Raw genomic sequence first — 25,341 nt, 5'->3', positions numbered from 1 at the left:
ATCAATATGATTTCTAAGACAAGATAATAAATTAACACAAATATATATTCACATGATAAACACATACATCAATTCAATGTAAAGTACATCAAGTCAATGTAAATACTTATGAAACTGGATATATACAATAAGAATCCCCAAATTGAAATACAAATCAAAACATGTTTACTTGGTCTAGGTTACATCAACTCCCTAGAAAAGGGATTTAGCTTCTCATAAATATGACAGCAACTTCCAGGATTGAAGAAGAGAAGAGAATCCCCTCTCTCACCATTGTTGCAAGCTTAACCTCCAAGAACCCTAAAAATCCTCCCCCTCTCTGTATCTTTTTCAAAACCAAAAGTAAAACTGAGACTCTTCTCTTTTAGCCTTTCCCCTTCTTTTTTCCTTACGTAAGTTCAAAATATAAAATCCTCTTTTAAAATTCGAATTCCCACTCAAGATAGAACAAAATTGGACTTAAATAAAATAGGGGCCCATTGTCTCGTGTCCGGATGCCAAGACTTGCATTCGGACACGAGGCCCTGATGATGTGGTGTCCGGACGTCACAGCGTACGTTCGGACACGAGCTCCTGGAAGATGGCGTCCGGATGCCAATTCTTGCGTCCGAATGCCAGGCATGCTACTCTGGCAGAAAATTCTCTCTTTAGCTCCGGTTGCATCCATCACCTCTTCATATCATTTCTCTTTGATGATCACTTGAATGTAGGCCCGGTATGACTTGTACTTCAAAACCCTTTAAAACTTTATTCTTATTCCTTTTTAGCAATAAGAACTGTAAAAACACAAAAACCTAAAAATGTAGTTAATCTATATAAACAGATCAAATAATAGGCTTAACTAGTGCAATTAAGGGCGCTTAAATATGCAATATTTAGCGCTTATCAGGATATGAGTATTTCATCACTTTCACAGATGACTACTCTAGGTATGGCTATGTTTACCTTATGCATCGCAAGTCTAAGGCTTTTGATAAATTCAAAAAGTTTTAGGCAGAAAGTGAAAGGCAGATACGTAAATGCCTAAAAACTCTTCGATTAGATCGAGGAGGGGAATACCTCTCTAATGTATTTGAAGATCATTTATGAGAAAATGAGATTATATCCCAAACATCTCCAGCAGGCACACCACAAGAAAATGGTGTTGCTGAAAAAAAGAATAGAACCTTACTTGACATGGTAAAATCGATGCTCAGTTATTCAAGTCTACCAGTATTCTTTTGGGGATATGCTCTGGAAACGGCAATTTATATTCTGAACTTAGCTCTATCTAAAGTAGATCCTAACACTTCTAAGTAATTATGGATCGGGTGTAAGTCTAGTTTACAACATTTACGTAGATGGGGGTGTCCAACACATGTACGGAAAGAAAATCTTAAGAAGATGGGACCAAGATCAGATGTTTGTCTTTTTATGGGCTATCTAAATGGTACAAAGGGTTATTCATTTTATGATCCTAAGGAATAAAAAGTATTCATTAGCACAAATGTTGTTTTTCTCGAGGAAAATTATATAATGAATCACCATTCTCGAAGCAGAGTTGTTTTAGAAGAATTGATAGATACACCAATCAATCAAGGAGTGGACATAATAGTTGTGCCCAATGAGACACGGGATACCATAAATCCAGAACCTCTTGCTATACCAGAACCTCGACATAGTGGGAGGGTTATTAGGCCACCTGATAAGTTAACGCCCTTGGGAGAGTCTTACGAGATGATCCTAGAAGAGCAAGATCCCTCCAGTTATGAAGAGGCTATGAATGATTATGACTCGGGACTTTGGCTAGATGCTATGAAGGCTGAGATGGAGTCTATATACTCTAATCAGGTTTGGGAGCTGGTAGAACCACCTACAAACATTAAACCTATACATTGTTAGTGGGTCTAGAAGCAAAAAAGAGGATAAGATGGGAAGGTTGAAACCTTCAAACAAAGGCTTGTTGCGAAAGGGTTTACTCAAAAAAAGGGTATCGATTATGAGGAGACTTTTTTGCCAGTAGTCATGCTTAAGTCTATTCGTATTCTCTTATCCATTGCAGCTCATCTCGATTACGAGATTTGGCAAATGGATGTCAAGATGGCCTTTTTGAATTGTCATCTTGAGGAAGACATATATATGATACAACCAAATGGGTTCATAACAAAGGGCTAAAAGCATATGGTATGCAAGTTACATAGGTCTATTTATGGACTTAAGCAAGCGTCTCGTAGTTGGAACATTTGGTTTGATGTAGCAGTCAAATCTTTTTGGATTTGATCAGAATCTAGAAGAATCTTGTGTATATAAGAAGAATGAAGGAAATGTGGTGCTGTTTTTACTTTTATATGTTGATGAAATACTACTTATTGGTAATGATGTAGGAATGTTATCAACAGTAAAAATTTGGTTATCCAATCAATTTGATATGAAGGACTTGGGAGAAGCCAGGTACATTTTAGGGATTAAGCTTTTACGAGATCGTAAAAATAGAATGTTGGGCTTATCTCAGACTGCTTATATTAATAAGATACTGGTCAAGTTTGGTATGCATAATTCCAAGAGGGGTTTATTACCTTTCAGGCGTGGAATTGCTCTTTCTAAACAATAGTGTCCTAATATACCAGAGGAGGAAGAGCGCATGAAGGCATTTCCTTATGCTTCAGCAGTAGGAAGCCTCAAGTATGCTATGTTTTATCCTAGACCAGATATCTGTTTTGTAGTCGACATGGTCAGCAGATATCAGTCCAACTGGACAAGAACATTAGATAGTGGTGAAGTAAATCCTTAAATATTTGAGGAGGACCAGAGTTTATATGTTAATCTACGGGGGTGATGATTTACTTCCACTGGGTTACACAGATTCTGACATCCAGTCAGATAGGGATAACAGGAAATCTTCCTCAGGATATGCGTTTACATTTGGTAAAGGAGCCATTAGTTGGAAGAGTGTGAAGCAATCTTGTATTGCAAACTCCATAATGGAGGCCGAGTACGTAGCAACTTCAGAGGCAGCTAAAGAGGCTGTATGGCTCAAGAATTTCCTCTTAGAGCTTGGAATGGTACCACTGGCAGGATCTCCTATTATCTTATGTTGTGATAATAGTGGGGCAATTGCTCAGTCTAAGGAACTAAAGAACCACAAGAAGGGAATGCACATTGAGCACAAATATCATCTCATTAGAGATATAATTTAGCGTGGGGACATTGTTACCACTAAGATTGCATCTGTAAATAACCTTACAGATCCTTTCACTAAGACTCAACCTACTAGGGTTTTTAAGTCTCATGTTGAAGGGATGGATGTTAGATGTAATGGTAATTGGTTTTAAGTGCAAGTGGAAGATTATTGGGATCATATGCCCTACAATCCAACTATTTATTATTTATTTGATATTTTATTAAATATGATATTCATGCATTGGGCTTTACATATATTTGTATGAGATGCATTATAGTCCTCAAGTTGCATTATAGGTGACTTAAGTGTGTAAATGAGATTTACACGTAGGAGATTTGGGCTCACTGTTTTCTTGCAGCTTGGCATTGTTAGCAGTCAGTGATAAAAGTTGGCACTTTTATTTGTAAGACTGTAACACACTTAGCCTCTATAAGATAGGATGGTTTGTCTTGACCATTGGAGTAGTTAACTCTAAGGTAATGTGTTAGTGTGGTTGGAGTACATTGAACTGGATCACCATAAGATCACATCATACAATGTACTGTCATTATTTTTGTGTGTTTCTTATCTACTAAATTTATAGGCTCTAAATCCTGGGGGATTTAGTGAACTCAAGTTTCAGTACTAGTCACTTTGACTTACCAATGTGTGAGATCTTTTTAAGGTCAATACCACGGTATCTTAGGTGGCTAATGTTGGAGCTTTGGGAACATAAATGCTCAACATGGAATCCACACTCTTTATAAGAGTTAGAATATTCCCTTGATACAATTTAATAAGTTTGATCACTAGAACCTGGTCATGGCATTTTAGTAAAATGTTTACTAAATTATTTTTCTATTATTTATTTAGAAAAATATTTATTTTAAAAAATCATTTTCTAAAAGAATTTAATTCAGTGATCATAAAGATTAAGTTGGTTACTCAAGGAATATAAAATATAAGTAAGCCTTAGGTGGGACAGTATATATTTTCCTAGGGCTACTTATGGATATTTGGTAGTGGAGGGGCTTATATGTAATTATTTAGTACACAGGGCCTTGTCATAATTTCTAAATCCTATGTGCAATTACAATACTATTTGTGGTGCTTATTGTAATTAATTGAATAGGATAAAATTATGAGTCTATCCAATTGGAGTTAGGATAAGGAAGCCCTCTTGGATCCTCATCTCTATCCCTATACTTTTTAATCGATTCTCTCATTCTACGAGATAGCGATATAAAACATCGTACCGTACACTATCCAGAATACAGAGAGTGAGAGAGAAAGTTAGAATTCCACAAACCTACATTGGGTCATAGAGTTAAAGATTCATTAGTATTCAAGGCCAAAGGAGAAAGTGTTTATTGGAGTTCAAAGCCAAATAATAGTATATTCGACTATTATTCAATCGTCCAAATGTATGAGATCCTTTTATAGTATTTCTTGATTTGATGAAAAATCACATGGATATGGATCCAGAAAAATTATTAAATGCTTCGGTTGTGTCTTCACCTCATTCAACCTGAGTTGGACCCAAGTATTGCCCTTTTGAAACTAAATACAGTAATTAATTGCTTTTAAGAACATGACTTGATCTTTTGTTACAAAAACCGACATATATATCATTTTTTTTTTTCATTAAATTATGTGTATCGGTTTCTATAATGAGCAAATATAAATAATTTTTTTAAAAATTACTACGTATTAAAATGACAAAACACGATTACATATCATTCATACCATTACAAAAGGCTTATTTAAAACATTTTTATTCACCATTTCATTAAACTATTTAGTACAACGTGCAACATAAACATTAAAACTTGTTATTCACGTTCTTAGCTATTTTTATGCTTAACCCTCTTATAAGACTAAGATTTTGAATTAAAATCCACCACCATCCCCTCCACCATATCCTCCACCACCTCCCTTGCCACCTCCACCACCTTTTCCACTTCCAGAGCCACCACCATATCCTCCTCCAACACCACCACCAGACCCTCCTCCAGTTCCCCCACCACCTCCCTTGCCACCTCCACCGCCCTTTTCACCTCCACGGCCACCACCGTATCCTCCACCAGCACCAACACCAGACCCTCCTCCAGTTCCACCACCACCTCCCTTGCCACCTCCACCACCTTTTCCACCTCCACCGTATCCTTCCCCAGCACCACCACCAGACCCTCCTCCAGTTCCACCACCACCTCCCTTGCCACCTCCACCACCTTTTCCACCTCCACCGTATCCTCCCCCAGCACCACCACTAGACCCTCCTCCAGTTCCCTCACCGCCCCCACCACCTTTCCCACCTCCAGCCCCACCGCTGTATCCACCCCCAGAGCCTCCACCTCCCTTGCCACCTTCCCCACCTTTTCCACCTCCAGTGCCACCGCCGTATTCTCCCCCACCACCACCACCACCACCAGACCCTCCTCCAATTCCACCACCACTTCCCTCGCCACCTCCTCCACCTTTTCCCCCTCCGGCGCCACCTCCGTATTCTCCCCCACCACCACCACCAGACCCTCCTCCAATTCCCCCACCACTTCCCTCGCCACCTCCACCACCTTTTCCACCTCCAGCACCACCGCCATATCCTCCCCCAGTGCCACCACCTCCACCAACACCGCCACCTTTACCACCACCACCTTCTCCTACACCACCACCTGCACCTCCACCACCACCATAACCTCCTCCATCTTTCCCGGAATCACCTCCGGCAATGGTCTCTTTCTCAATTTTTCGTGCTTCTGCTATCCCCAATACCAACATCACCATCAACGAAATTACAATAAGCACTCCAACATTCTCAATAAACTTCCCCATATTTCACTCAAAATGGAACTAAGAGTATATAGACTGAATAGCAATGCTCGTTTGCTGCATCTATATGATCAATGGTTAATGGTATTTATAGGAAGAAGAGTAGGAAAGACAATAAATGCATGTAGTTGGATGGCAAATCTGTGTGTGTGTGGTGATGTGGTGGCCCTGGTGGGCAATGAATGAAACTTTCAACTCGCCTTGATGAAAAGGATGGTTAAGGTCAGTGTAATATTAATTATTCCACTCCAACTCTCAACTAACTTGTAAGCCATTTTCGTTCTTGAGTTCAGAGGTCATAGTATATTGTTCACATTACAGTACTCTACACCGAGTGCTGAAAACAAGTTTATATATGCACTAGAATCTTACTGCAACTATTATATAATAATCCAATAGTTGAAAAATGTAGATAAGTGCCATTTTAAAATGCTTCTATCGCAAAAGATAACTATGTAGTTGACAAAGTTTCACTTCTTAATTGGCAAAGAGACAGAGAACTTTTCAGCTCTGTCAACAAATTAGCATCATCAATTTACTTTTAGGTGAAGATTTGCACACAACAGTCATACAAAAGTACAAATGGAATGAATTGAAATAGACAGAAGATTTCAATTCTCCTTAATTACTTCCAATGATCTCAACTACATTACTTTTAGTGTCTATCTCACCCAAGCAACTTTGAAAAAGGGGAAGAAGAAATTAAATGCTTTCATGCAGTACGTGGATATAGTTTTTTTTTGGCCACCCGTGAATTGTTCTCTGAATCACAATCTTCGGCATATATTTGATCATTTGCATCAATTTTTTTGTATTAATATAAACCATATTATAATATTTTTAACTATGTAGGCCAAAATTAAATGGCAACTTGATCATTAATTTATACGGATACTCTTACGAGTAGGTCAAAGATGAACTCTTGGTCACAATCCAAACATTTGATGAATTACTCACAAAGATCTATATCGGACCAGTTTTTAAATTTAAATACGAAATGTGTTAAAAAATAAACTTGATTTTAGTATTTAATTAGTCATTTCAAGTATTTCTCTACATAGTGTATGTGAGCATTTAGCATATTAGTGGGTGGTAAATTATCTTAATAAGAATTAGTATATGAGAGTTAATGTGATGGTGAAGGTTATGTAAAATCAAGAGTCACGAGAGTTGAGACTATATGGTTATATTAGTGGGAGTTATACCTACTAAATATCATGTTAGTGGGAATAGTGGGTGTAATTAGGCATTGAAATATAATTGGTTACATATGTATTAGAGTCTATATAAAGTTATGTACTATACCTATTTTAGGTGAGTAAAAGAATAAGATGAAATAGTAGAAGTGAAATAAAAATATTTTCCTCCATTTTATTCTCTTCCAAATATTACAGTGTTGTAGGTGTATCTAAACCACTTATTTCCAACAAAGTGATATCAGAGCAAAAGCCAACAAAGTAGTATCAGACTGACGAAGTTGATCCTAGAAGGTTCAACATTTTGAGAAAAACATGTTTTTCCTTGATAATGATGATGATGAAGTGGGTAAAATGTATTTTTTTAGTGAGAAGATGATGTTCTCTAATTACGAGAGAATGAGAATCATCATGACTTTATACCTCAAAGCATGTGATTTGTGGGATGTTGTTGAAAAAGAACCAAAGAATGGCATGTCCAACAAGATTCGAGTGAAGAAAGAAGAAAAAGGCATTGGTAGTGCTGCAAAAGGCAATACATCAAGAAATTTGGGAATATTTTGCAGAATCCAAAACTCCAAGTTGTGTTTAGAAGATGCTCGAGACCATCGTTTCCAATTATAGAGGTGAATCACTACCCATGGAGTATTGGGTACAATGCTTTGAGGATGATGAGTTTACGAAGGCAGATTATGAAAGTTTAGAGGACAAATTTGTGGATAATAAAGAGGCGTACAACACAAATGAAGTTGAAGAAATTAAAGATTCAAAAGTTGAAGGAGAACTTGAAATGGTGAATGAGGAAAAGGTAAGGAAATGCATTGAAGAAAAGGTTGAAAAAGTGGAGGAGAATGAAATGGAAAGAGAAATTAAAGAAGAAGAAAGTGCTAAAGAAGAGACAAAAGTTGATGAAATTGTTGAGTTAACATCTTCAGGTATGGTTACAAATTCCACCTTGAAAGAAGTTATATTTGACTTATTTGATAAAATTATTATTTCTTCATATTAATCAAATAATGTTTATTTTGTGAAGAATGATGAATTTCTTTTGAAGAAAATTGTTCCAATTAATTATGAGATTGAAGTTAAAGGCGAGAAGAAATTTTCAAATTATTTTTTACAAGATGGTTTGGAGAATTTTGTAATTGACACAGGTTGGGTGAATATGGAGTTATTTTTGGACTCTAAAGAAAAAGAACATAAGAAGTTTCAAGAATTCAAGAAGAGCGAAAACGGATGGTGCACCTATGTGAAAAAGATAAAGGTTGATCATAAGAGGACATTATTCTAGCATTTGAAGAAGTTTCACAGGCCCTACACATCAATGGAAATGGCTAAGAAGATTGAAGCTATTGAAGACGATGGAAATGAAGATCAACCATCGAACTTTTGATCAAGCCCCCAAAATTAATAACAAGTTTATTTTCAAGTTACAAAATCAAGTTTAAAAGGGGTATTGAAAAATACACTTAATTTTAGTATTTAATTAGTCATTTCAAGTATTTGCCTACATAGTGTATGTGGGCATTTAGCATATTAGTGGGTAATAAATTATTTTAATGAGAATTAGTATATGAGAATTAGTGTGATCGATGGTGAAGGTTATGTAAAATCAAGAGTCATGAGAGTTAAGACTAAATGGTTATATTAAGGGGAGTTATATCTACTAATTATCATGTTAGTGGAAATAGTGGGTGTAATCAGGCATTGAAATGTAATTGGTTACGTATGTACTAGAGCCTATATAAACTCATGTACTATACCTATTTTAGGTGAGTAGAAGAATAAGATGAAATAGTAGAAGTAAAATAAAAATATTTTCCTTTATTTTATTCTCTTCTAAATATTATAGTATTGTGTGTATATCTAAGCCACTTATTTCCAATAAATTGGTATCAAAGTAAAAGCCAACAAAGTGGTATCAGAGCAAAAGTGTATCTTGGTCAAACTACTACATTTTTTTTTTTTTTTTTTGCAGGGCCTAATCATCTATATAAGTTAGATACATATCTATATAATCCGTGCACAAGTTTCTTATTATCGTGAAATTTGAGAAAGTTTAGTTGTACACAGCCTTACCATTTTATAAAAATGTCCAACAATTTTTGTAAGTGTCTTTGGATTTTTTTTTATCTTTTTTTAAAGGTGCGGAGGAGTGTACCAAAAGATGTAAGAACCTCTAAATTGAATCATACGATTTTGGCCTAATTGGTAGTGAATTCAGCTCCCTGAACAGGTGTGCTCGTGTTTAACCCCCTCCCTAATATTTTTGGAAAGAGAAAAAAATTTTCAAAATAAGTCCTCTTGAACATGGATGAGAATATAGTATATAGATAATAGATTATAGATAATAGCTGAATGACAAAATATGATTCATGTGGGCAACGCTATATAATTATAGGATGATTTTAGTGACTTGCTTTGAATGGGAGTAATGGCAAAAATAATCCTTTCTATAGCCCTCTAAGTCATTAACTTAGTTATTCAACCATCAAGAGAACCACAGATTCACCCTTTTAAGATTTGTCCCCATAAAATACTTTAACAGTTGGGGAAACAAACGAATGTTCTGATACCAGTTGTTTTGAGCAGAAAAGCAAAACAACAATGTTCGAGGAATAACTACAAGTGATAAAAAAAAAAAAAAAAATCACAATAACAAGAACACAATATATACGTGGTTCACCCAAAACTTAAGACTACATCCATTAGAACGCACCGAACAAATTTCATTAAAAAGATGAAGGATTACAACTTATAATTTCCTCTCAATCTCTTATGTAGCCACAAATCAATTCAATCATTCACTCACATAAATCACCCTCTCAAACCCTAAATTCTTATTATGATTGATATAAATAGTCCCAAACAATAGAACCCAACTTGCCCATAAGTTTCCTTTTTGTAGAGTCAAAACCAACTTGGAAACTAATTTCTGCAACTTCCAAGGGAAGCACAATCAAATCCAGCAAAACGCAACCAATTGCGCTTTGCATAAACCAATGTTCAAGAACTCACTGCCCAAGTGGAATCGGTTCCCTAAAAGCAGAACCGGTTGTGTTTTGGCAGTAACCAAAATAAAATTTGCAATGCCACCCACAAAATCAATTCCTTGAAAGTGAAACTCATCGTGATATGCCGGTAGCCAAAGTAGACACCCAAATCAGCAAATTTGATTGTTCCAAGTTTTTCACGTAATCCCAACATGTGATTGGACTCCACAAACCACAATAATCTCCCACATGAGGCTAGAACACTTATAAATGCATTCCATTATCTTCCCATACGTGTCCATTGCATCTCGGTGTGCTTATCTCTATCTTTAAGCTATAAGACTATCTGAAGCTGCACACAGTTTTAGTTTCTACAAGGTCACTGCTTTGGTCAACATATCAGCCAAATTCTCGATGCCAAGTATTTTTCTTAAGTGTCAACACCTTATCTTCCAACAAAGATCTGATGAAGTGATACTGAAGTTCTAAATGTTTGGTTATTGAATGAAATGTTAAATTCTTTGCCAAATGTATTGTTCTCTAACTATCACTGTGCAAAACATTCTTCACTTGTTACAATCTCAACTCTGTCAACAATCCCTGCAACCAAATTATCTCCTTGCAAGCCTCTGTCATCGCCACATACTCTGCCTTTATAGTAGATAAAGCTACAATCCTCTTTATTTGTGAAACCCAATTAGCTGCAATTGTACCCATCGTGAAGACATACTAGTAGTACTCCGTCTATGATACACCTCATTAACAAAATTTGCATTTATATACCCATGTAGCTTTACCTCATCCCTTTTGAAACTATGGTATCTATCCTTGGTACCCTATAGATATCTTAATATCCACTTTACTGTTTCCTAGTGTAGATTTCCTAGATCCTTCATGAACCTACTTATTATTCCCACTGCACATGCAAAATTTGGTCTCGTGCACACCATGGCATACATTAAACTTCCAATGGATGAGGCATATAATGTTAGCCATAAAGTTTCTCTAATTATTTGCCTTCAAAAACTAATCTTGAGATAATCAAAAGTAACTAGCTATGGCTGTAGTCACCCACCTTAGCATTATTTATGTTCAACCTCTTCAGAATCCGTTCACCGTACTCAACCTGAGACAACTGCTAAGTACTTTCTGCTTATCTCTACTAATTCTCATCCCAATAATCTACTTCGTTGTACCAAGATCTTTCATATCGAATTCACTAGAAAATTGGTTCTTCAATTTGCTAATTTCTTCAAAATTAGAATTTGCCACTAACATGTTATCAACATAAAGTAGAAGGATAAATAAACTTGAGTTAAACCTCTTAAAATAACATCAATAGTTAGCGTTGCACTTGTTGTAACCATGTCTCTATATAAACCCATCAAACTTCATGTACCATTGCCTCAGGGCTTGCTTTAAACTATACAAGGTTTTCTTTAACTTGCACACAAGTTTCTCTTTTCCTCTGACTAAAAAAACCCTCTAGTTGTTGCATATAAATCTTCTCCTCTAGGTCACCACGGAGGAAAACAATTTTGACATCCAACTACTTAAGGTGCAACCCCTTTGCTGCAACAATGCTAAGAACTGGGAGAATGGTACTCAATTTCATAATTAGAGAAAAACTGTATATGTGGTCAATCTTTTGCTTCTGCTGAAATCCTCTGACCACTAATCTTGCCTTGTATCTCTTTAAACCATCATGTTCTTCTTTGACCAAGTACACCCATTTATTGTGATTGATTTTCTTCCCCATGGGTATCTTGGCTAGTTCTCATGTCTTGTTGGAGATTAGGGTCTTTATCTCATCTTCCATTGCAAGCTATCATTTGCTAGCATCTTCAACATGGCATGCCTTATTGTAGCATTCAGGCTCACCACCATCTATGAATAACATATAATCCATATAACACTGATTTGGTACATGGGACGCGTGGACCTTCTAAGTGCAATTATAGGAGTTGGATTATGCAGTGCACTATGCTCTGTGAGTTCTGACTATGAACCCTCAACTGTTTGCTCCACAACAAAACTATTAGTAACATCATCCAACTCAATAAACTCAAGCTTAGTTTGTACAAGACTAGTTAACTATGTTCCATCCATATCTCTGTACATCACATTCTTATTGAAAACCATGTCTCTACTCCTGATGATTTTCTTGTTTTGGTCATCCTAAAGTCAATAACCAAAAACATCTTCAACATAACCAATGAAGATGAATTTTAGTGACTTGGGGTCAAGATTTCTCCTAGCACACTAATATGCGCATATGCAATATAGCCAAAAAATTTTACCTCCTTCATCATCCGATGCTCCAAAGGCATTGATAGTCCACGATTAATTCAGTAGGCTATTGTATTGACTGCTTCTATCGAATACTGCTTGGGTAGAACCAAATGTATGTGCATACTTTTAGCTCTCCCTATCAATGTTTGATTCATCCAAACTGCCCCCCTCCCTATCAAGGCGCGTTCTACTATAGGGTTCTTTGCATAGTTCTTTCTAATCTAATTTTATTCTCAAAATAGAACAAACTATAATCATTTTGCAAGCCCATTACCAGTATTTCTTCCCAACATTACATTTTTGAGTTTGTCCAGAAATAATTTTTTTGGGTCAATTCATTCTTATATGTGGCTATCAATGACTACATCAGGTATATCGACCTCTTAAATAACTAGTTATCAGGAAAGCTTCCTGACTATTGGATGCATATGAAAGGATTAGTCACTCTTGATTTGTCCAGTAATAGTTTTTATGGGAGAATTCCTCACTCTATTGATTTCCTAACTCAGATGCAAATTTTGCACTTACGAAACAATATTTTAGTTGGGGAATTGCCTTCATCTTTGCAGAACTACAGAAACTTGGTAACCATGGATGTCGGAGAGAATAAATTATCTGGAATAATTCCATCGTGGATGGGTACACACGTTAGTAGTTTGATTGTTCTTAGTCTACGATTGAATAAGTTCCACGAGCATAAACCTCTAAATATATGCCATATTCAGTCTATTCGGATCTTAGACCTCTCACAAAACAATATATCTGGTATTATACCACCATGTTTTAACAATTTTATCGCCTTTATTTGAAGGAATAGTTCAGAGTTTCGCATTTATTTCGGTTATGAAATGGATGATGTTATAAACGTTGATGTATATGGAGACTATGCATTGATGCTATGGAAAAGTCAAGAGTTTGAGTACAAAATTAATCTAGCACTGTTAAAAATCATTGATCTTTCTAGCAATAATTTAACTGGAAAAATTCCTCAAGAAATATTGAGTTTTGAAGAATTAATTTCCTTGAACCTATCAAGAAATTCTTTGATTGGACATGTTATTCCACAGATTGGTGAGTTGAAAATGTTAAAATCTTTCGATTTGTCTAGAAACCAGCTTTCTGGTGAGATTCCAACAAGCATCACTCGTTTAAATTTTCTCACTGTGTTGGATTTGTTGAATAATATATTGTCTAAGAAAATTCCGTTAGGCACTCAACTGCAAAGCTTTGATGCCTCTGTATACGCAGAGAATTATGAACTTTGCGGACTTCCACTTCCAAATAAGTGCCCAAGAGATGAAACAACTCCTGATTCTTCTCGTGGTAAAGAAAACATCATTGAAGGAGATGAAGATGGATTTATAAATTGAGAATTTGATGTCAGCATAGGGCTAGGTTTTGGTGTTAGATTTGGTGGTGTCTTTGGCACTTTACTGCTCAAACGTTCATGGGAATATGCCTATTTCAAGTTCTTGAACAACATCTAAGATTGGCCCTATGTAACAATAGCTATGAATATGGCCAGATTGAGGGCGGCTGCATCAAAGCTTATTGGTAACCTTTTTTGAGTTAGTTACACTTTCACTCCGATTTTGTTTTTATACTATCTAGATTTTCAATACTTGGATAACACTCTTTATAACAATTCAAATTGGTTCTATGTGTTAACAACAATTGAGGAGGAAGCTTCAAACCTATTAGGTAAATATTTCCTTCATTTTTCTGAATTAGCTGTACTTTCACTCATTGACTTTGTTTTTGCATTAGCTAGATGTTCAATATTTGAATGACACTTTTTTAACACTTAAAATCTAATCATCAAGATTACCACATTAAAAAAAAAAAAAAAAAAGGCAATATAGTTCCTCTGTTAGTAAACTAATGTTGGTTGCTCAGGTCCACATTGATTAAATGGATTGCGTACATTGTTTATATTGCTTATATTGTTTTCCATTGTAGTGTTGTGTTTAGTATTGGAGGTCACTCTTTATGGCACTTAAGTGTACTCATCAAATGTATTAAGAAATAATATATATATATATATATATATTGTCTTCTCTTTGTAAACAAATTTTGGCTAATTTATTTCATGTTAGATTAATTTAAACCTATTGCTAATGTTGTTAATATTGTTCTTTTTTAGTTGCATTTTTTATGAAAGCCACCTCAGCTAAGGCATGAGCTTTTGTTCCTCTTGCAAGAAGTTCCTATAGGACGTCACAGAGTTTTGCATACCCATTGCAGCTGGCTTCTCGCTATTTCTTTTTTTTTTTTTTCCCTAGTTGCTTCTCTCTTTTATTGAAGAATATAATTTTATAAATATTCTCACTTGTTCTGAAATTAGTATTGTTAATTAAAGCACCAGTAATATTGTGTTGGACTATTTGTATGATGAATGGTATCTTGTGGCATTCAGGGCAATCAAAATTAAGTGTATTACATAATTTGATGTCTGTGTTTGATATGGCCTCTTTGCCATATGTAACATGCTCAATTTATAATCCTTTAAGAAAGGTTTTTGCTCATTAAGGTTGGCTCTATGTGACAGCAGCAGTGAATATGGCGCGATTAAGGAGGTGGCTTCAAAGCTAATAGGAATACTGAGTGCTCATTAAGGTTCATTTAGGTCTTGCCAAAATAAATAAATAAAAAATCCTAAAACCTTTCTTACTTGCCATCTTTACTTAACCAAACTAGGGGTGCACACGGTTCCGGTCGGAACTGGAACTGGAACCGTCATGATGGTTCCTTGAAAACGAAACTGGAACTGGAACCGTATAGTATGGAACCGAACCGTACATGAGAACCATTAACTGTTTGGTTTTTTTCCTTTAAGGATAAAGTATAAAGGTTTTAGAATTATGTTCATCCATGGTAGAAGCAAAAGAAAATAACTTCTCTGCAATTACACTACCATAGTTAGCCATCTACAGAATTCAAAACTAAATCAATGTGATTTAGACAGACTCCAACACAGTCCAATACTAGTAATCATTTCTGAATTTAATACCCCTTATTTCTATAAATCGTATTTCTCAGGCCGAAAAAAAAAAAAAAAAAGTGATAGAATTAAAAAAGAATACTAAACTTCAAGATACACCAAAGTAATATTTTACCAAAAAAGTATTTCATCATCAATATATTCATACCTATGTATCATATGGTTCATATATATATATACATATACATAAAAATAAATAAATAAATAAAAAGCGAGCAAACAAATTAAAGTAGTAGTCATTAATCATCAAGCTAAGTTAGCTAACCCATCTGAGATTGGTCTCCAATTGTTCTGATGAGGAGAGAACCACTGTCTTCGTCGTTTCGATTTACAAACAGTCTTAGTATTTGACGACCAAACGCCTAGCAGACTTTTTCTTGGTCCTAAAATACAGAGGCAGGAAACAGAACCTCCATTGACTCTCAACGTCCATGGCATGTATCATCCCTCCACAGTACGGACACGACCCTAGTGCTAGTTGCCTAGATATCACCCTTTCGTCCTCATGACACATGAACACCAAATACATCTTTCACTTTCTCTGTCTAAGTTGCTTTTCTTTGAAATACAAATTGAGGGTTTTGTTGAATTGTTGATTGCTAGGCTTTCTTGGGATTCTAGTTTTGTTGAAGTCAGATTGTTTGGCATCTTTAGACCTAAGGAATCTGAAGCCGTGTGATCGTGTCACAGTCTGAGAAGTTTGGAGGATTCACTTGACTTATAAATCTGAGATGGGAGTGACAGATCGATCAAGGACTTACCGAGTAATCTGAGATCGGAGACGATTAATGATGAAATCTGAGATAGCGAGGGCGATGAGGACTGAATCGACAAGGAAGCTTCAGATGAGACTTGAGAGGAGGTGAGGGCGATGAGGACTGAGGAGATGAGAGGAGGCGACTCAGGCGAGGGCGATGAGAGGTTAAACTTCAGAGGAGGCGAGGGTTAGCTTAGGGTTCATCACTTCGTCTGTTTAGATGAGAGATTGAGAGCAGACAAGGACTAAGAGAGTGAGAGATTTAGGGCAAAAAACTAAAAAAAAAGGTTTTTTTTTTATATATAATACATATAATATATATATATATATATATATATATATATATATATATATACGGTTCCGATTCTTACCGGTTCCCACGGGCTGGAATCGGAACCGTATCTCCATGGTTTCAAAATTCAGAACTAGGATTGGAACCAGAACCGTGAGGACCGAAAAAAAGGGTTCCGGTTCTTTTGTGCACCCCTAAACCAAACTTTGATTCCTGGGGGTTGACAATCATTTTCAGCGTACTTAGGCATATACCAGAACCTGAAGATCAACAATAAGAGAGAAATTAAGAAAAGACATTAAGAATTATTTTTTTAATTGTAAACAACTTGTACAACTGATATTAAGTACAGAATCACGAATCTGAGAATACGGAATAGCCTATTGCAATGACAAATAAACATTTTAGATACTTATCGTAAGGCCTTTGATTGTGTAATTGCAAGTCGAGTATGATCTCAGTGAATCTCGAGTTACAAAACTGTATCAAATATATTTATCAATTTTTGTATGACAATCTTACAATGAACTATGCCTATTGTTATGGAGAAATGCATACGCTACTTTCTGAATTCTTAAAAACTGTTTTTAGAGTTACAAATCAAAAATGCCCTCAATTATTTTAAGAAGTACCGGTTGGACTGGCTACTGGACTAATGTGTTTTAAAATTATAATGCATTCTATTTAGTAGTCCAAATTTTGTGCCGACATAATATAGTTCTGCCCTTAAACTGAAATTCATCCAATAATCAGTTTTATCCTTTGTTCAAAAGTCAAAACTTTGAACTATATATTATTTGGCTCATCCTTCAGTTTTCTTTTTTCTCTTTTGTTGTTAGAAGACCACAATATTCATCCTTTTTTCTTTAATGCTCTGAATGTTGAATCTATCATTTGCTATCATTTTCCTTATAAGAGTCCGGAATGGTAGAAAGGTAATGAACCTTGCGATTGCTACTGAATACCCTCCTTTTGCTTTCTCAATAATGAATCCTTTGACCTTTTGATTTGTTTTCCAAATTTTGTTCAGTTCCATCCAAGCTCGGTTTTTTCTGAATCTTCGTGGTAAAATCATCGTTTGCCCCGCGACTCTCTCTGTGTATCCCACCAAATTATTGACCCTTTCTGCTGCTCTCTCTTTGCTCATTGATTCCCCTGCTACTAGATCGATGAAAAATCTCTCTAATATATATATATATATATAAAGTGTCTATTCAATGTTGTCAAACATATCTTTAAAAGTGAGTTTAAGCAAATTCATATAGTTGGCCAAATCAGTAAACTTGTGTATCAATACTCAAATTCTATAGGTCAATAATTTTGATCTTAATGGCACAATTAAATAAAATATTTTACAGCATTGTAACACTATTAATTGCATCCTCTCATTTCATTAAGGGTTAAGTGCAGTTAACTCCCTTCGTGTGCACAAAACACCCTCCAATTTTTAAAATCGGGCAAATAAGTGCCCTATAACACATTAAATTTATAGATTGACCAAATTACACTTTTATACACAATTTTCATTTTATTTTAAAACAGCTGCATTTATGAAATGACCAAATAGGACTCGAGAGCCTGGGAAGGCACAGCAGCGGCAGCGCCACCTCTCGTCTTTGGTCAGTTCTCTGTGGTATATATATATATACACACATATTACACACAAATATTTGTAGACAGAAACCCAACTCCTCAAAATCCAAAAATGCAACAACTTAGAGGCCGTGTCCAGAGACGAATGAATAAATCTGAAACCTGCGATTGGATTTTAGATTTGGGATAGAAGATGTTGTGATCGATTATACGGTATGGTTCATCAGATTTAGGGAAGCAAATCGGAGGTGGAACTGGGCAACAACATGCGATCTCTTCTTCTTCTTCTTTGTCGTCGTCAAGGGAAGAGTGGTTTGTGAAGGTGTGGACGAAGCCGACACTGAAGAAACCGACAAGTAGATGAATGAGGCAAAGAGGGTCACGATGTTATGATCGATTAGGGTTCCACCTACTCGCCGGCGAAACCCCAGTCCCAGAGCACAAAGTGGATCACGATGTTGTGATTAGATTAGGACGCCGGCGAAATCCAACGCCTGCAAATTGCCCAAGAACAACTTGCTCTGGAGCGCAATCTTGATTCGGGCCATGAAGTTCTCACCCCGCGCGCGATTCGTGATTGAAGAGAATGTCATTGTAGGCGAAGGTCCTGTGGCCTCGCAGTAGTTCACAGTGTACCAGTGGGCGACGCATTTCGACGCCGGCGTACGCATTTGGACGCTTTGTACCAGGATTATTGCCTCACGTTGTGCCGGATGCTCTACGGACCACGACACCGGGCTTTAGCCCAGGACCCAAGCTATAGTGGTGGAGTTGGGTGTGACCGTCCAAGTTTTTCAAACAGGCTAATACACCAAAGTAACTTTCCACAAAGCTACAGAACTCAAAAGGCAATGATTTAAAAATGGTTGACCTACAACCTTAGGTGTAAAATGAATACTACCGTGTACACCATTAAAAGGATAACAAAAAATTAATAAAATTAGATTCAAGAATTAATAAAATTAGATTTAAGAATCGCTTGATTTGGAGTCCGGATGACAAATATATAAGGCTTTGAAGTTTTGAATTAAAATTTTTACAAGTGTCAAGCCTCGGCGATCGATCGCAGGATGCAGCGATCGATCGCCAAACCCCATGAAGGATCGAACCAAGGCATGCGAGTTTTGAAAACCATGAACAGTGGCGATCGATCGCAAACTTTGGCGATCGATTGCCAACCTAGCAAATGATGATACCGAGAGCAAGAAGTTTTTAAAATAATGAACAGTGGCTTTACGATTGATCGCCGACAGATTTTCTGAGAAAATGGACTATTTTCGATTCAAAGATGAATGTTTTTTGGAAAAACTTTGTGAAGTAACTCCCCTTCAAAACATGTTTTCTGTATGACCATATAAAAAGAAGTTCTTATTTTTCAAAAGAAATACCCAAAGCACCCTTATGCGTATATTTTGCAAGAAAAGTGAAAATGCATGAAACTTTAAGTGTTCATTTCATCAAAAGTGATGTTATGTGCAAAAATGATCATGCGCGCAAACGTAATATGCATTTTTAAGTATGCTACAATGGCCTGCGGCCTATATACATGTCATTTGCAAAATATCATACCTTAAACCTCAAAATACATTACTTTCATAAGTTAAACATGAAATCAAAAGTGTATAGATATAAACTTAAAGGTACATGGCGCCTTAAGTCATACATATAAAATAAGTCCCAAAAAGTGTACTTAGGTACACGTTACATAATTTAAGTGTTAGGCGCTGAATGTTATACATTTTAGCTCCTTTATTCGTATGTTTTATTCTCTTAATAATAGTTTATTTGTGATTTTTTTATTTATTTCAGGGCTTTAATTGTAAAATCAGTCAAGACCAGTAATCCTGAGCTTTACAAGATGACTTTTTGTGGGACCGAACAATATTGAAGATCCAAGTCTAATTATACTTAGAAAATAGTCCAAAGAAGCTACAAGTTGATGAAAATGGAAAGAAGAAGAAAATGAAAAATTATTCTCCAAAAAGGAAACTTTTGCCAAAGTTGGTAACTTAAACCCATTTTAGTAATCGGACTGTATCTCTCTCTTCGAGTGTCAAAACAGCTAAATTCTCGCGCTGGTTGATAGGAAATTCAAAGAGCTACAATTTTGTGTTTCACGAGCTTTCCCTAAAACAACTGTTTACTTTGTCAAAATTGACCTAGAAGTATGCACGAATTTTGGGAGTCTTTATTCGACATAATTTCTATGTATGTCTCCTTTATGAAAAAGGGAACTATGGGGCAGATATTTTATTATTTAAAGGGGGTCCTCTACAACATTGGATGATATAGAAGGAGCTTGAGGCTAAGATCAGAGAGGAGAAGTATTTAGAAGAAAGAAGAGATCGATCCATGGCGGTGAAGATGTCTTTCTCAACTATGAAGAATCCACCATAGTCATGCTTGACTAAACGTTTTGCTAGGGTTGTGATGTAGCCCTAGCTTAGCACCCTGGTTTGATTGTATTTAATTATTGGAGAATAATTTCTATCATGCATGATTATGTAATCTATAGGGTTTTTAATTGAATTTTCAAAAAGAATCAGTTTTAGAGTTTTAATTTAATTACAAATATTTTTCTATCTTGTCTTAGATATTTTGATCTTGTGATTGAACACAACTCATTCGCTTCTTGTAGTTGTGAATGAGATGATTACACAATGGTTCTTATCTGAATATAATGTTAGAGATTTGATGGATTATGCCTAGAAAAGATAGACCATGCTACACCCTATAGTAAAGTAGATAGGTAGATGGTTTATACCAATCGAAGATAGTCCATGCTTAACTTTAAATTATATTATTTTCTAACTGAATTAATATATGCTTGTAGCCATGATTAATTCCCTGTGCATGTTATATGATATATCTCCAATAAATTGATGCAATTAACTGGTGGTGCGACGTTAGTGGTGAAATCATACCCCTAGTCCTCTCTCTCTATTTTCCACATCATATTTAATCATTGTTCTTTAGTTTATTTTATTTTTCTACTTAGTTAATTTAGAATTAATCATCATAATTCGATTATCCTACTTTCAAGTTAATTTTGGAATTTAAGAAATTTGTTGACAAACTTAATTTACACAAGTCCCTTGGGTACGACACCCTTACAAGTAAACCCTATCTGCAAAGATTCGTGCACTTGCGAGTGGTACATATAAATCTCACAAGTAGTTTTTGGCGCCGTTGCTGAGGACTTGTTTTAGTTCTTGACAGATAATATTAAATTCTACAATTAATTTCAATTAGGATCTTAGTTTAGGATTTTATTTTATTTTATTTATTTTATTTTATTTATTTTATTTTGATACTGTTTTCTTTCAATCATTGCAGGTGCCATTATATGCTTGGAAGACGTTCTTTGTCATTCCCTCAGCTTCCGTTAGACCTAGAAATTGAAAGACCTCTCAGAAACTTGAAGAAAGAAAAGATGGCGAATGATTTACCAATTGTAGAAACAGTTCGTTGTTTAAAGGATCATTACGAACCAGGTGCATACAACTCTTCATCTACAGTTCGATATCCTTAAGTGAGGGCCCCTCACTACGAAATTAAGGCCAAAACTCTTCAGTTACTGCCTTCTTTTTACAGCCTATCAAAAGAGGATCCATACCGGCACTTAGATGACTTTGCAAAGGTGTGCAGAACAATAAAAATCCAGAGTTTTGACGATAATGTGCTCAAGCTACACCTTTTCTCCTTTTTATTGAAGGACAAGGCCAAGGACTGGTTTAATTCATTGCCAGCCGACACCATCACTACATGGGCTGAATTGCAACAAAAGTTTTTAAATAAGTACTTCCCCATGGTGAGAACTACTCAATATCGAGATGCTATTACTCGTTTTGCTCAAGGGCCTGACGAGCCTTTTCATGAGGCTTGGGAAAGATTTAGAGATCTCCTTCGGAAGTGTCCTCATCATGACATGCCAAAATGGCAGCTCGTCAACTTCTTTCATAAGGGGCTCAATGAGGCACAAAGCTATATGATGGATGCCTCTTGTGGTGGAAATTTTATGTTGAAAAGTGTAGAGGAAGCATAGCAGCTTTTTGAAAATATATCTGATAATTCAACACAACATGTCTTACCTCCAGTAGCAAGACCTCCTGCCATAATGAGGAGAGCAGAAGGTGTGAATGAAGGAGGGATAAATCAAGGGCTAGTGAACCAAATTGAGGCATTAACCAAGACGTTGGATCAATTGATGACTTCACAGTCAAATTTTACTCCTCCTGCGACTAATGCTCAAGGCTTTGAAGTGTGCTCTTTCTGTTCCAATCCAACTCACCATGTGTCCATTTGTCCAAGTGTATCTCAGTATTCAGGAATTTCATAGGAGCAAGTTAATGCTGCCTATGGAACGCCCAGAGGGAATAATATGTATTCAAACACTTATAATCCGGCTTGGAGAAACCATCCAAACTTCTCATGGAGAAATCAAGCCACAGGGACATTAGCCCCTCCACCTCAAGTACCTCAGGTACAAGGCAATTTTCAATCTCAAGTCCAGACTTCGAATTCTCAAGGATTCACTCCTATGAATGCCTTCAGTCAACCTCAACAATTCTTATTAATGCTCGAGGCAATGATAACAAAGCAGTTAGAGCCAACTAATCAACTTGTGCAGTCTCATTCTCAATCCCTTGCCAAGTTAGAGACTCAAGTTGGCCAACTAGCTCAAGCCTTGAATAGAAGAGAAGATGGCAAGCTTCCTAGTCAACCAGTAGCTAATCCAAGAGGTGCGCGTATAATTGATGACATTACTGGCCAAGAAGTTCACCATGAACAAGTGCAAGCAATTACTACTGTCAGAAGTGGTAAGAGAGTTGAAAACAAGGTGGAAGAAGAGGAAGCAAAGAAGGATGAAAATTGGAAGAAAAGACTTGAAGAGAAAAAAGAGCGGAATGAAAAAGCACAAGAAATACCTCCAACTATTGAGCCATCTCCAGAACACAGGCATGTTGTTGTGCCATTCCCTCAGAGACTACAAGAAACATCAAAGGCAGCGAAGCAAGTAACCAAACTTCAGGACATAATGGAGATATTCAAACAGGTGAAGATTAATCTCCCATTGCTTGATGCAATTTAACAAATTCCAGCTTACGCCAAATTTTTGAAAGATATGTGTACTTAGAAGAGGCGTTCAAATAGTGATGTTCCTAAGAAGGTGCTATTAACTGAGCAAGTTAGTTCCATAATCCAACACTGCACTGCTCCAAAATTCAAAGATCCAGGTGCTCCAACAATTTCATGCACAATAGGGAATCATCAAGTATAGCGAGCTCTTCTAGATTTGGGTGCAAGTGTAAATCTTCTTCCTTATTTGGTTTACTTGCAACTCGGATTAGGAGAATCCTTGCGACAGCAAATGCAAGCATAAATTGCAGGAATGGCGTCATGGACTTATCTTTTGGCAATATGAAGGTGCGCTTAAATATTTTCACCGCCAATAATTGCCCTTCAGATGATAAGGATTGTTTTCTTGTCGATTCCATCGATGAATGTGTTGAAGAGATGGCCCTATTTGCCTTGAAAAAAGATCCACTAAAAGCATGCCTGTCTTACTTTGATGCCGAGTCATTTGATGTTGAGAAAAATATTGAAGAGGTAAATGTCATTCTTGATGGAGCCAATATGCATAACATTCCACCATGGAAAATTCCTATTGAGCCACTTTTACCATTGTCAAGTGAACCACTTACGCTATCTTTGAAGTCTCCACCAGAGCTAGAGCTGAAGTCGTTACATTCTCATTTGAAGTATGCATATCTTGGGCCAGAAAACACTCTTCCATTGCATAATTCATTCCCGGATAAGCAACTATGTCAACTTCAGAAGGAGACTCCACCATGGTATGCTGATAATATGAATTGGAAAGCGTTAAGAAAGAAGACAGTTCGGCCGGATCGGAAGGATTGGTACATTGAGGATTTCGTGCCTATGGAAAGAGTTGAGTCCGTCACTTTGACGGATCCCAACTACTCCACCTAAACATCTAAGTACCACGTCGCCTACCGACGTTAAATGTAGGAACTGTAGTTAGGATTTTCATTTATTTATTTATTTACTTATTTATTTATTTATTATTTATTTATTTTTGTGTGTTTTGGTTTAGTAGATTAGGAAGATTTAATGTGTTTCATAGGGTATTTAGTTACTTGTGCAGAATACAAGTTGAAGCGTCATCCTTGTTTTGAAGAAAATAAAAAATTCCATGGCATATAAAGAAAACAAGGTTGATTTGAGCAGAATAGAGAATTTTTTGGGTCCAAACATCAACCAACCCGCCTACGGCTATTTGCATCGCGTAGATCTCGAAAAAATACCCAAAATGAAAAAAAAAAATCATCCGAAAGGGACCTCCGATAACAAAGTTATGGCCGTTTGAAGTTTGCATTTTCAAAAAAAAAAAAAAAAAAAATCCGATGGATCAGGTCCGGGCGAACGATCGCCCGGCCCATAGGTGACCATCGCCCGAATGGAAATTTTTTTTCGGTGCAAGTAGCAGGTCCGGGCGAACAATCGCCCGACCCATGGGCGACCATCGCCCGGGTGACGAATTTTTTTTTCGACAGAGAGCAGCTGCCGGGCGACCATCGCCCAACTCGACGACGACCATCGCCCGGTGATTATTTTTAATGGCACATTAGCAGCTCCGGGCGAATGATCGCCCGACTTCACGGTGACCATCGCCCGGAAATTTCTTTCGGCGATAACTACAGACCATCGCTCAGCCAAAAATATTTAAGCAAGCCAAGAAAATTCCGACGCAACAGCAGCGCGGTGGAGATGAAGCAAAACTGGCCAAGCTCTTTTCTGGCACCATCACAGACCCGGCAAGGCAGCGACCTTCGTTGGAGGGGAGAATTTCCATAATCTGCCTTTTTCTTAGGGCAGATGCCATTTCGTTTGACGAGAAAACACCACAAGTATTACAACAGAAAGTTTCCCTTTTTTGCGAGAATTGTTCCATGGCAGGATTTGGTAATATATGTTTCGGGTCTAAAGAGACGCTCTCGCAAGGTACTAAGACCATGAATCCATCGCAGGTTCAAGAAGATCCCTCCCTATATCCTACCCTTATTTGGTAAGATTTTACAGAGTTGAATACAAAAAAAGGGAAAGGTTACAATGGTCCGGTGACAGACCCAGTTGATGATGCGAGTAAGCTCACGAAAGATCCAATGACAAAGGTAATTCATGGGCATAGGCAGTTTACAATTTTGACTTTCATCCCTTTTACCTT

The 25,341-nt window shown here is 36.7% G+C and overlaps 2 protein-coding genes across 2 annotated transcripts; one reads left to right on the top strand and one right to left on the bottom strand.

Annotated features, from left to right (window-relative positions):
• Positions 1-5,029: 5,029 nt before the first annotated feature.
• On the bottom strand, positions 5,030-5,971 carry LOC132270420 (glycine-rich cell wall structural protein-like). The gene is made up of 3 exons (XM_059771601.1): positions 5,860-5,971; positions 5,209-5,742; positions 5,030-5,178 (listed from the first exon to the last, which is right to left on the bottom strand). Exons 1-3 carry the CDS (start codon positions 5,969-5,971, stop codon positions 5,030-5,032), a joined length of 795 nt encoding a protein of 264 aa, XP_059627584.1.
• A 1,833-nt stretch (positions 5,972-7,804) lies between these two features.
• LOC132270419 (receptor-like protein EIX2) lies at positions 7,805-13,819 on the top strand. The gene is made up of 3 exons (XM_059771600.1): positions 7,805-8,099; positions 12,852-13,096; positions 13,517-13,819. The coding sequence occupies exons 1-3, from the start codon at positions 7,805-7,807 to the stop codon at positions 13,817-13,819; spliced, it is 843 nt and encodes a 280-aa protein (XP_059627583.1).
• The last annotated feature ends 11,522 nt before the right edge of the window (positions 13,820-25,341 follow it).

Source organism: Cornus florida, unplaced genomic scaffold (genome assembly GCF_030987335.1).
Source record: "Cornus florida cultivar Cherokee Brave unplaced genomic scaffold, ASM3098733v1 CherokeeBrave_3.0.0_Hap2_Chr08, whole genome shotgun sequence".
In the NCBI taxonomy this organism is placed as follows: Eukaryota; Viridiplantae; Streptophyta; class Magnoliopsida; order Cornales; family Cornaceae; genus Cornus; species Cornus florida.
Note: the sequence above shows the minus strand (reverse complement) of the source record. Positions and strands in the feature narration are given on the sequence as shown.